The sequence below is a fragment of the Episyrphus balteatus genome, chromosome 3 (assembly GCF_945859705.1).
Source record: "Episyrphus balteatus chromosome 3, idEpiBalt1.1, whole genome shotgun sequence".
Classification (NCBI taxonomy): domain Eukaryota; kingdom Metazoa; phylum Arthropoda; class Insecta; order Diptera; family Syrphidae; genus Episyrphus; species Episyrphus balteatus.
Genome location: NC_079136.1, coordinates 74976419 through 74988949, shown reverse-complemented (window position 1 = coordinate 74988949; position 12531 = coordinate 74976419). Strand labels below are relative to the sequence as shown.

The following is a 12531-nucleotide window of genomic DNA, read 5'->3' as shown; positions in this document are numbered from 1 at the left end:
GAAATGGAGTTGAACACAACCAGAAGTACTTAGCAGTAGATACTTAAGGCCAAAGGAACATAGCTATTATAAAAAAAAATAATAAATATCAAAAGTTGTCAATTTTTTTGACAGATTTGACAATAATTTGAAAAGTATGCACATGTATTTTGGGCGCAGCGATGCGTGCAGATGTGCTGCACATCTGTTTTAGCCATTAGCTATAGAATTGAAAATTTTTTATTTGTAGAGGGGCTCAATACAATCAATGTCATCAGAGCGACTGTCCAACATAAACGAATGACAAGCGCCAAGTTTATATTTTCCATCTCTTCCTTTATATTTGCTACTAACCTTACCTACTAGCAAGAAATAAGTTTTTTCTCTTCTTCATCATCTTCCACCAATTTCTCATAAAAAACAGCTGACATTTTATTTATTATTATTCTTTATTTTTTAGTAAAAAAAAATACAAGGTACATATCCTCCTCAAAACAAGTTTTTCGTTATTCATCTATGCCTATTCTTCCCCCGTTTTTTGCTGTCTCCTTCCATCGTGGCCTCTTTTTCTTCAACTGCAAATGTCTTTATAAATCTGCTAAAAATGATCACTAGATGGCGTTAGTAAATTTTCTACCCGTAAGAGTATGATGAAAATTTATATTCAAAGATAAATAAATTAACTAAAAAAGGAAGTATTTTGTTACATATACATATATTTAATTTCAATTGCTTGTCATGTTTCATTGCTCTGTTCTTTATTGTCATTTAAATTTAATCTTAATTTTACGGTCCCTTCAACCCAAAAATTTGGACGGTTTATCATCTCGCGCCACAAAAGTGTTTCCTTTTCATAAGATTTTATGCCGCTGTCTTCGTTTCCATTATTCGTACCTAAAAAGATAATCAATTTTGAATTAAGAATAAATATTTTAGTCAATAAAATAAAATATAGGTTGTTATTAGTGTTTTTTAAATTGCGAATCTTTGGAGATCAAAACTCCGTTGGCAAACAATGGTACAGTGATCGAATTTAGAATTAACCTTTAACTTTTAATGAACATCGAAAATTTAAAAAATAAATGCCAAATGCATTTAAGGTACCATTGTTTCCATTGGGTTTTGATTCGTAAAGCTTTATTTTATGCTATAAAACTTTGGGTGTTTTCATAAACGTCGGAAATCTGCGTCGGTCCAATCGTCTTTCTGCTTTGCTGCATTAATGAACACACCAATTCTGCAGAATAATTGCAGGCCTGCGTTTGTACAATTTTCAGCAGTCACTGAGTGTTCATAAACGTCAGAAAAAAAATATAAAAAAATTACCATAGAATGAGTTTTGTTTAAACGAAAAAAATTTCTTTTTCAGTTCCCGAAAATATTGTTTTTAATAACACGAAAAATTTGTAAACCGTGTTACATTAGGGTGGGTAAAAAAAAATACTCTCTTCTAAAAAAAAAAAAAAAAAATAATAAAAACACCGAGTAGTTCACATTTAAAGCAAATTATCTATGGAAAAAATATTTTTAATTAGGGTGTTCAAGAAAGTTTTTTTATGCGTTTGAAAAAAAATGATTTTTAGTGCACAGAAAGTTTGTTTAGTGCGTTTTTGCTATAGTAATATTAAATTCATGCTGAGTTAATTAAATTGAATTTGGTTGAATTCCAAGCGTAAATGTTAAATATACCATTTTTCTGAGCCCCCTAATTCGAAAATACCTACCCCTATTTTACATTATATTTCATAAACTATGTTTTACAAACTTTCTCTGCAGAGAAAAAATTTTTTTTTGTAATTTATTAAAAAAAAAAAAAATTTGAACCACCCTAATGGAATTTTTTTTCTTCGATAATTTGGTCAAAACAATATCCACGTTGATTTTTTTGGAATTCTTCAAGCAACTGTAGAAGATAACATTTTTTAGAGCCACCCTAATACGAAAAAAATTAATATAAACTCACTACCTCAAAAAACACGATTTCGAAATTTTCTGTCATTAAAATTTAAATTTTTCGAAAAATGAAAAAAGAAACATTTTTTGCACCACCCTAATTAATATGTTTTCTTTTCATTTTTTTTAACAATGTTTACATTTATTAACAAAAAAAAAATCGAATCAAGAGTCAAATAAATTTCTTCTTGAGTTCTGCAGCAATAAAATTTTGGCTGCGCAATCTGCCCGATGTTGACGACATACTGACGTTTATGAACAGCAGAACTGCAGTTGGACTAAGTTAGTCCGATCGCAGATCTGAGTTTATGAACACGACTAACGCAGGCCTAAGTTAGGCAGACGTTTATGAAAACACCCTTTTTTTAACAATATTTACATTTATTAACAAAAAAAAAATCGAATCAAGAGTCAAATAAATTTCTTTTTGAGTTCTGCAGCAATAAAATTTTGGCTGCGCAATCTGCCCGATGTTGACGACATACTGACGTTTATGAACAGCAAAACTGCATTTGGACTAAGTTAGTCCGATCGCAGATCTGAGTTTATGAACACGACTAACGCAGGCCTAAGTTAGGCAGACGTTTATGAAAACACCCTTTGCAAAAATGTATTGTTTTATTTTTTTTTTTTTTTTTTTTTTTGATAAAATGGAATAGTGCCGAGTAAATTCATGAACTGCACTTTTTTGCATATTTGATTTTAGATTTTATATGTTAAATATTGTTAGAAGTTATACATATTTGTTTTAAACTTACTCATACCTAAAGAAAATCTCACACCACCAATGAACTGATTACTTATCAATCGATCATGATCCCAAACGGTTAATTCTAACGCTCTCTTTGAAAGTTCACTCACTGTTAAGTCTTCGTAGACAAAAGTGAAGTTCCACATTGGATTGGAAGACTTTTTTATAACATGTGTTTTTTGTTTACTACTTTTACTTCGATTCGGAAGTAAGTAACTTTAAAAAAAATTATATGTTAATAAAATTAAAAAAAAACGCAATTTTAATTTTACCTTTTGCAAAACGTATCCCAAGTACCTTTTGTTCTATTAGAAAAAAGATATTTCGCTTCCTTCACTAATATATGAAGTTTTCCTTTTGCGAAAGGCTTTGGGTTTACATTCTTACTACTTGGTTCTTCATATATTTCGCTGGTAGTAAATTTAAGGGCCACAACTAAATCCCCATAATAAGTTGAATCGGTTTCCAGTCTCTCACTCTAATAATTTAATTTAATTTTAAAATTTTTGTTTTTGATTTTTTTTTGTAAGCTTTTCATACCTTCTGCTGCAAAGTGTACCATTCCGGCTGGGGTTTATCAAAAACTTTATCTTCCAACTTTACAATAACTTCACCCAAGAAATCATTTCGACCAAGTAAATCTGAATTCCAAACTGTTAGCCAAATAGAACATTTCTTTAATTTTGAAATTGGTAAATGAAAACGCAAAGTCTCGTCAAATATAGGATTTAGTGTTTGTTTCCTCACTCTTGTTTTACGTTTTCCTAATTTAGAAAGATCTGGTAAAAGATATACCTTAAAAAATTTAATAATAATTTTTTTGTAATTTATGTTGTTTAATAGTATCATTACCTTAACATATGGATCGCTTTTACATCTTTTTGAGGAAACCGCTGCCAAATCTTTACATTGCACGATATGTATTTCTAAGGCATTTATTTTGTAATTATATTGCATACCAAATTCTACTTGCCCTTTAACTTTAACGTTCTCATAACGATAATCAGAGCACACACTTGTTAAAGATTCAGATCGTCCCTTAAAAAATAAATACAAAAAAATTAATCTAATTTATTTTATGTAGTAAACGTTACTTACTCTGAAATTAGTCTTATTCCTTTTGTATAATGATTTCCTTTGTAAAATAGGGGAATTATCGACATTGCCATTAAGTTCCGTTAGAGAAAAGTCACCTGAATAAAAAAATTAGGTTGAGTTGAATTTGAAAACTTTTATAGTCCAAAACATCTTTCAATATCATTTCAACCATGACTGTGTTAAAACAATAAATATTTCATTTATATCTTATCTTGGAATGAAAATCAATCTATTTGTAGAAATAGATCGTTTGTCCACCGAGAAATGAATACAAACCAAAAATCATCGTTTGTTCACCCTATGTTTTGAAGATAATAATCAAAATAAAAACTTTCAAAATTCCCAACAAAAGTTACGCATACCACAGTGTATATACTGAAAACTTTAAAGTCCCCTAAAATCTCCAAAAATTACTTTTTTTTTAAACGAAGATTTTTGGTATAAAAGAGCGCGAAGTGGAAAAACGACAGAAATTTGAATTTTTGGGGATTTTAGAAAAAAAAAAAGATATTTTGTATGAGAGTTCCTATAAAAAATATTGGCCCTTAGTAATAGGCCCACAATTTAGCTTAATTTAAACAAAAAATAAAACATACATCTCAATTCCAAATTAGAAAGTGATATGGGTAAACTTCTTCTAAGTCAATTCTAAGTTTAGAAGTTAATTATTTCGTTAAAATCGAGTTTTGCTAAATTAGGTTCTATTACTAAAGTTCATTTTTTTTAAATATCTCCTAAAAGGAGGTGGGCAAACAACAGCAGTTTGATTTTTTTTAAATTATTTTTGTGGATTTTAGCGGATTTTCAATTTTTTAGTCCAAAAATTGTTTTTTGAATTCCTGCTAAACGGAGTGTGGAAAAACGATTTTCCATTTTTCAGAATTCCCATAAAAAAAAAGAATTTGCTCTACAATTTTTTTGAAAGGTGACTATACTCTGTCCGATATAAATTGGCAGTACAGAGAAGATAGGACATATGCATCTCACTTTGCTTCACGCCTTCTGGATATGTCTATCACATCAAAAAGCTCACACAGCGATGCCGTATTATCCGAAAAAAATGTTTCGAAAAGGTACCAGCGTTACCATTTTGTCGGTAAAATTTTACAAAAACGAAAAAAAAAATAAATTTTTCGTTTGAAAGTTGAAATGTTAAAATGCATGTTAAAATGTTGACATTAACTGTTTTTACACAAAATAAAAAACAAACAGCCTCCAACACCACGACAATACATAATGCTTTTTTCATTTTTAAAGCTTGAAAAAGCATTAATCCTGAAAGGTCTTTCAGAAAAAAAAATAGAAAAAGGAGTAGTTTATGAAGCAAATTTACCAATGGTAACTCTTTATGTATTGTGAATACTTTTAATAAAAAACTTTTATGATTGAGTTTCATTCTGCTTTCTGCCACAGATCGTGTGGCAGATCGGTCATAGGAGGATGCACTTCGCTTAATAAAGAAATCACAACAACAGTGACATGGCGCGTCTGTGGTTATTTTGTGTATTTCAGGGGAATATTGTTCTTGCATTGGTTAGGTCCCATTGATTTTGAAAAAGTTCTCCCATAAGGCCTGTACTGCCAATTTTTATCGGACACAGTATAGTTTGGTTTAAACATTTTGGGGTCGCAGTTTCTGGCTGGAGGCCTGGAGGGTCATTCCGTAATTATCAAAACGTTAATCGAACACGTGATTATCGCTATCATCTCCTTTGTCATCATGAAATTGCATACTTTAGGGTGCTTATTGAAGTACTAATTGAGTTTGGTTGAGAAGAGAAAAATAAAATGCCAGACACCCAAAATATTTAAAAACATTGTAGTTCGAATTGACAAAGAAGAAAACATGTTTTATTTTGGAATATAAGCCGAAAGTGAAAAGGAAGGATTTTAATGTAGAGATGAAAAAAAAGTGGATACAAATTGCAATTTTGTTTTTTAAATGTTCTTTTATCTTTCATAGACTTTTTTTTATTGTTGAAAGTTTTGTTTTTGGGTATTAACATAAACAGTTTTTATAAATTGATAAAATTCACAAAAAGGATTCATTTTTTTACAAATTTATTCAGGACGATACCTATTTAGCTATCGTCCAATAATCGTCTGAGCAAAATCGTTTTCATAATGATAATCTAGTTACGAAAAACAACAAAAAAAATAATTTTTTTTTGCGACGATATTGATTATTAAGGTTACGGAAATCAAAACATCGTCGAAACGATATCGTTTTTCTATTATCGAGTTACGGATTCAGCCCCCTGGCCCAAACAATATGAGAGTTCTTTACGGCCGATTTCTTCACAGAATCCTAGCGCTAATACCGGTCCTAGTTCTAAAGTTAGTACTCAAATCGGTATCAACTCATTTCTTCACTCAGGTACTAAGCCTTAGAACTGTCAATTTAGGACCGAGAACTCCGTACTAGCTAGCTCCTCAAAATCAGCTAGGATCTGGGTATTATACCAATCGTTAGTACTCAAATCGGTACAAAGTGATTTCTTCACACAAGTACTAAGCTATAGGGCTTTCAAATTGGTACCGAGTATTACCTAGTGAGGACTCAGTATTAGTAAGGGCCTCAAAACCAGTAGTCTAGTGGAATAATTTTTAGTATCGCGTTATGAACTTAGATCAGGTCATATAAATGTTAAGAAATGCTCGGGTCCTATTGGTAGGGCCCATTATCTGGACAAATTCTGTTTTTTTTTTTTTTTTATTCATGATAATTCCGCTTTTAAAATTTGAATATAGTAAAAAGAGGCGTTTTATTTCATTTGAAGGATAGGGAGGAGTGTGGCAAAGATGGTGTTATTGTTTTGATCATAACTTTATATCAGCATTACTTTGACTCAAAACTTTTTAATGCAAAGGAGGCAACGAGTTCTAAAATGAACTATAAACTTAAATAAACCTAAAGCCTAGTATTCAGTTGGATCTAAATTTTAAGTGATATACAAGAATTTTGAGCTTATGAAAACAAGACAATTGATATTTAACTTACCGAGAGATATACTAGATGTAATGTTTTTATGTAAACTATTATTTCCATATAGCCGTTCACCTTTTGTTTTACATGATATCGAATTTATATTCGATTGCATTGCCGGCGAACGATAACGTGCACTTTTAACATTCAACTGCGAAACACTTGTTGCAGTATATTCAGAATTATTCGATTCAATAACAGAATCTTGGAATGATTGTAGCCTCGGTAAAGAATTCGTACACAGCTTATTGTCTTGTATTGTTTTGATTGCAAAAGATTCTTCATTCGTTTTATTCGTTACATATGTCGATAACCATAATTTCTTAACTTCGAGACATTTATTTAAATCTTCTTTTCCCGCTATACTGCCACAACTTTGAACTCGATTTAAATGTTTTCGATTTTGAACATTTGTACACCACAAATTGTCGACAGATCCTCTTTCTAATAATGACCATTGTGATATACGTGAATTACTTTCTCGACCAGTAGTTAATAGTTTATTCCTAGAATCTCCTGGCGCTAATAACGCCGATTCAAAACTACCTCGCCATGAAAATCGATCACAATCACTCGTCTCGCCTGTGTTATCATTCACAGCACTATTCGAATACGAATGCCAATTTCGATTATTTGTTGTAGTTGTTGTTCCCAATAATAAATCATGTGAATGACTACGAAGTAAGCTAGTTTGTTGATTATGATTATCCACTAATGATATAATTTCTTCATTAGTATTTTTGTTCGAATTTGTTTCTCTTTCATTTAAATTCGATATTTCTGTTATATTATTTTCTGAATTTGATGTCGATACAAAATCAGGTCTAATACTATCTTCTCTCATTAAATTTATCAATTTTTGTCCAATATGTTGCCAAATATTTACAAGTAATTGCTCAGTTTTTACATTTTGACAAATTGGTTGATCATATTCATTATTATCTATTAATAATACTTTAGGATTTATTTTACAATTTTTAACAACAAATGATTCAAATAAATTAGTATAAACTAGTGTTATTTCTGGTCCTAAAAATGAATTTCGATTATCATTTGCAGTTTGCAATTCATCAAAGTTAGATTTTTCAATTTTACTATTACTACTACTACTACATTTACCATCATCATTATTAGAATCTTTCTGATTCTTATTATAAACTAAATCAATATTAGTTCCATTTAAATCTGATGAATCATTTGAATCAGACCATGCCTCTTCGCTACTAAAATATTCAACAATTTCTCTTAATTGTTGATTATTTATCCCGGGAACAGTTTTCATTAAACGAATAAGTTCATTTTCAAGATATGGAAATTGAATGGCTTCCGATTTACAAAGAACTCCTCTACTCTGTTGATCTGGGGAGGAGTTGGAGGAAATACAATTATTGGGATTATTTGTTTTTACAGCTACAAGTGTTTTAAAGAACTGTTTCATTCTTGACATCATAATGTTAGTTTCCTCATCGGAACTCCAATTATTAAAACTATCAGTTCGTGCAAGAGATGATTTCGTTGTTGTTGTTGTTGTTGTTGTTGTGGATGGAAATTGTCTTTTATTAATTGATTTTATATCTTTTTCTTGTAATTGTAAATTGTCAATACTAGATTTTTGTTGATTTTTTGTTATCAAAATTGATAAAGGAGTTTTACTATTTTTACCAGATCCTCCTAAAGAAGATGACGACAATGCAGTCGTTGTCGATTCAAAGGAATCACGTTTTCTATAATTCTTTTTACGTTTTACCAAATTAATATTATCTAAATTATCACATGTTATTCCCTCATTTGGGAATTTATCGTTGTCTGATTCAGAAGAGCCTAAACTCTCATTTGATTGTTCGCCAGCGGCGCCACCTTGCTCAACAGTTTCAAGCAAGTTATCAAATGACGAATGATTTGATCTGGGCGTTCGTCTAGCTCTAAGCCTTTTCTTTCGTTGGCCCAAACTTTGTTGACCTTCACTGTCACTACCCACACTACTATCAGATTTGATATCTGCACTGAATCCCATGAATTCAGATAGAAAGTAGTTTTCTAAACTTGGAGTAGCTGGGTTACATTGAGGAGGTGTTTCTCCTTCAGTTTTTGTTGTAATTTGTTCTGTACTATCACTTAAATCGCTAAAAATCTCAGAAGAACTATCTTCCATATAATTTTGTTTACTGATAGCCTGATCATCAAAATCATAAAAAAAATATCGTTCCAAATCGGTGGGAGAGACACTCCCAGGTCTAATATCGTTTTCATTGTCGAATTTATTATTGTCATAAGAACCTTCGACTTCACTGTCTTCACAACTTTCTTCGACAATTGTGTGCAATGTAAAATCAACAGAATTATGACAATATCCTGTTAGATTTTTTGAATCATTATTTAAACTTGATGATAGTAATTGGTTATCATCATTTTCATCTTCATCATCATCAACATCATCATCATCATCAACCATATCATCAAATTCTTTTAAATTTTCATCACATTGGCTAGTGTTTTCAACCCATGAATCATCGTCAGCTAGTCCATCGTTTCGATCATCGAAATCCACAAGTTGTTCATTTAATGAAATTGTTGGTGTGATGGCCTCATTAACTTTAGCCATGGAATTATAATAGTTTCGTTTTTTAAAAAGTAATGTAATATTTGTAAGGCTTTATTGATAATTATTTTTGTAAATCGTAATTAGAGAGTGTATTAATAAACACCCCTTAAAAAATTAAACCACTTGTCAAAAATGAAAGAATAAATAATATACAAGAATGGCCGAATATTTGAAAATAGTAAAGTAGTATTTGAGTGAATGTGCACACAAATACAAATGTAATGCATATTGACAAAAGGGCCGAAGCCATTGATTAATAATTATCTAGATACACAACTTTTGTAACTCCCACAAAACAAAACACAGGTGTACATAACAGGTGCGCAGTTTCTATTTGCGTTTGCGCAGGTGAAAGGTATGTAAAAATTGGCATTTTGTTTTTTTTTGTTTGTTTGGAATCTGTCATCTGATGCGCTGACAACAGACACATGCGCAATATATATTACGTTATATTTCTGTGTACTGCAAGAATACAAGGTAATTTATTTATATTCACATTTTCGTCGTCTTTATAATATTTATGTTTTCGTGACGTCATTTGTGTACAAAAACTAAAGTATATTTTTTTTATATGAAGTTTCCATAGAAAAGCCATACATGTGATGTGTGTCGTATTTTTTTTTTGCATTCCATAGATAAAACATTCAAGGACGACTTCTTTTAACCTATTAGGCACTGTTTACATTCCATTTATATAACACAAATGACGTCATCAAAATAGCGGGTGTAATATATATTTATCTTGTGTGTACTATGTCAAAACCACTGATCTCTACATTGGGTCCTACCAATACACAGTACACATAAAAAGGTAATATATTCCGAACTGACATTGGTCGCCAGATTGTCAAAACATGACACTTTGGCGACCAATGTCAGCTACCGAATTCTTAATTGTTTAAAATACCGACGAAAAACGCACAAAAACCGATAAACCACGCACACCACTAATTTTTAAACAACTATTTACCATTTTTCGCGATGAAACACGAAGAAAATTTGTTATTTTTCAATTTATAATATTTTTAAATGACATTTTATAAATTAAAACAAAAACAAATTTCCTGTTTACTGCGATTGAAATATAAAAATTAAAGGCCGACCTGACAGATTGGTGCCCATTTTTGACAAACAAATTTTGACAACGTTCGGAATATATTACCTTATTATGTGTACTGTGCTACCAATAATCCAATTTAAGGCTCAGTTTAATATTTATCTGAATTCTACATATTTCACCATGCCAAAAACCAATTTAGGCCGTGTAAAATGTTTTGACACTATTGAGGTGAATACAAATTTTTCAGATGTTAAAAATTTAATGGGCTCTGGGACCTAGTTAAATTTAAGTTAAATTTTTGTTGCAGATAGTTTTGTTTATTTTTTTTTTATTAAAAAGGAGTATCATGGCATAAAAGAAAAAGGGAAAAATATTAAACAATAAGCCATACAGCTGAAATTTTTTTATTCACCTCACTAGCGTCAAAAATTTTACACGGGGTCAACTATTTAACGCGATTTACACACAGCCTTAGGCCGTGTGTGAACTGCGTTAAATAGTTAACACCGTGTAAAATTTTTGACACTATTGAGGTGAATAAAAAATTTTCAGCGGTTAAAAAATTATTGGGCTCTGAGACCTGGTTAAATTTGAGTTAAATTTTTTTGCAGATGTTTTTGTTTTGTTTTTTTTTTTTTTTATTACAAAGGAGTTTCATGGCAGAAAAGAGGCAGAGAAAAATATTAAACAATAAGCCATCCAGCTGAAATTATTTTGTTCACCTCAATAGTGTCAAAAATTTTACACGGTGTTAACTATTTAACGCAATTCACACACGGCCTTAATAGTCAATTTATTGTATAACAGTTAAACAAATTATAACAGAATTACAGCATTCACTCAGGGTGAATTGTACAATTTCAATTCAATTTCAATTTAGTTTATTGAACTTGTTATTTACAATTGACTTAAAATTAACTTATTTCTAAGATACATTGGTTGATATAAAATTTTGTTGGCACAGAAGGGGCCTAACCTTATACAATGACTAAGTTATAAAATATAAATAAATATTATACATGGATAAACTTAATTTAAAAAGTCTGCTGACTAGGTTGTCCTTGGGGTGTTCAGTCCCGGATGTCCAGTTGAGGGGTTGGTTGAGTTGGGTTGGTTAGATTGGCGTTTAGCCACGATAGTGTGCCGACTGGGTGTCGGCGTAAAAGTTAACTGCTTCTTCGTTGTCCATTGAAATTATGTGCTCATCCAGTATATCCAAAGCGCAAAGGTACCTAGGTTCCGGATGTCGTTGTTGGGCTATCATTCTTCTCATCAGCTGATTGGGGTGGTTGGCGATATTGCCTACAAGTATCTTCGCCGATCGCAGTAGATACTTGTCCAGTGGTATGATTTTTGCTTCCTCGTAGAGTCGCTTGTTGCTGTAGTATTTTTGTCGCTGTCGATCGAAGTAAAGTCCGGTGCACATCCTTAGTATTTTTCTCTCGAACATTTGTAGTTCCTTCATGGCTGTCTTGGAGATGGTATACCATACCAGAAAGCTGTAGGCAATGACAGGTCGCAGAAGCTGCTTGTAGATCAAGAGTTTCGTTGGTTGACTTAATCCTGTTCTTTTGGTAAATTGTACAAATATTTGATTCGTGGTTCAGCATCATTTATATTCTGAAATCGGTATAAAGCTGCATTTTAGCACTGGTTTATGGTTCATATATGTTAAAACAGATAATGCCTTGTTTGAACCACAGTTAAATATCACCGTAAATCCACCGAAATTGAAAGTTAAAGACATGATGTATGGCTGAACCACGTTTGTACAGCTGGTAATCACTGATCTAGACTATCGGCCCTATTCTGCTATTCGATTCACGTGAAAGTCTAAAATAAGAAGCGTTTAAATGGGTGTTAAAATTCAATTTTAGCAACATTTTTTGCCTTAGAATTTCTAAAACAGTTTTCTTTTGAAAGATAGAGGTTTTTCAAAGCCAATATGGCGTAATAAAGAAATGAAATCTTTAGATTCACGTGAATCGAATAGCAGAATAGGGCTGTATATTTGAAAAGCTTTATAGCAACTTTTTGTGTAGCAGTTTATAACACATAATAGCACTGATCTCTAAAAAACACTGGATGCGAAATTGTTATAA

General features: G+C 31.3%; 1 protein-coding gene across 3 annotated transcripts; it reads right to left on the bottom strand.

Moving 5' to 3' along the window:
• Positions 1 to 675: 675 nt before the first annotated feature.
• Positions 676 to 9835, bottom strand: LOC129914301 (synaptotagmin-like protein 2). Of its 3 annotated transcripts, XM_055993484.1 has the most exons (8): positions 7887 to 9803; positions 6783 to 7709; positions 3782 to 3876; positions 3536 to 3721; positions 3224 to 3478; positions 2956 to 3161; positions 2697 to 2899; positions 676 to 873 (listed from the first exon to the last, which is right to left on the bottom strand). In XM_055993484.1, exons 1-8 carry the CDS (start codon positions 9367 to 9369, stop codon positions 716 to 718), a joined length of 3513 nt encoding a protein of 1170 aa, XP_055849459.1. In that variant the 5' UTR covers positions 9370 to 9803; the 3' UTR covers positions 676 to 715. The 3 variants fall into 3 exon arrangements, with proteins under 3 accessions (XP_055849459.1, XP_055849458.1, XP_055849460.1); XM_055993483.1 differs by having other exon boundaries at positions 6783 to 9807; XM_055993485.1 differs by lacking the exons at positions 676 to 873; positions 2697 to 2899; positions 2956 to 3161 and having other exon boundaries at positions 3311 to 3462; positions 6783 to 9835.
• Between the last annotated feature and the right edge of the window lie 2696 nt (positions 9836 to 12531).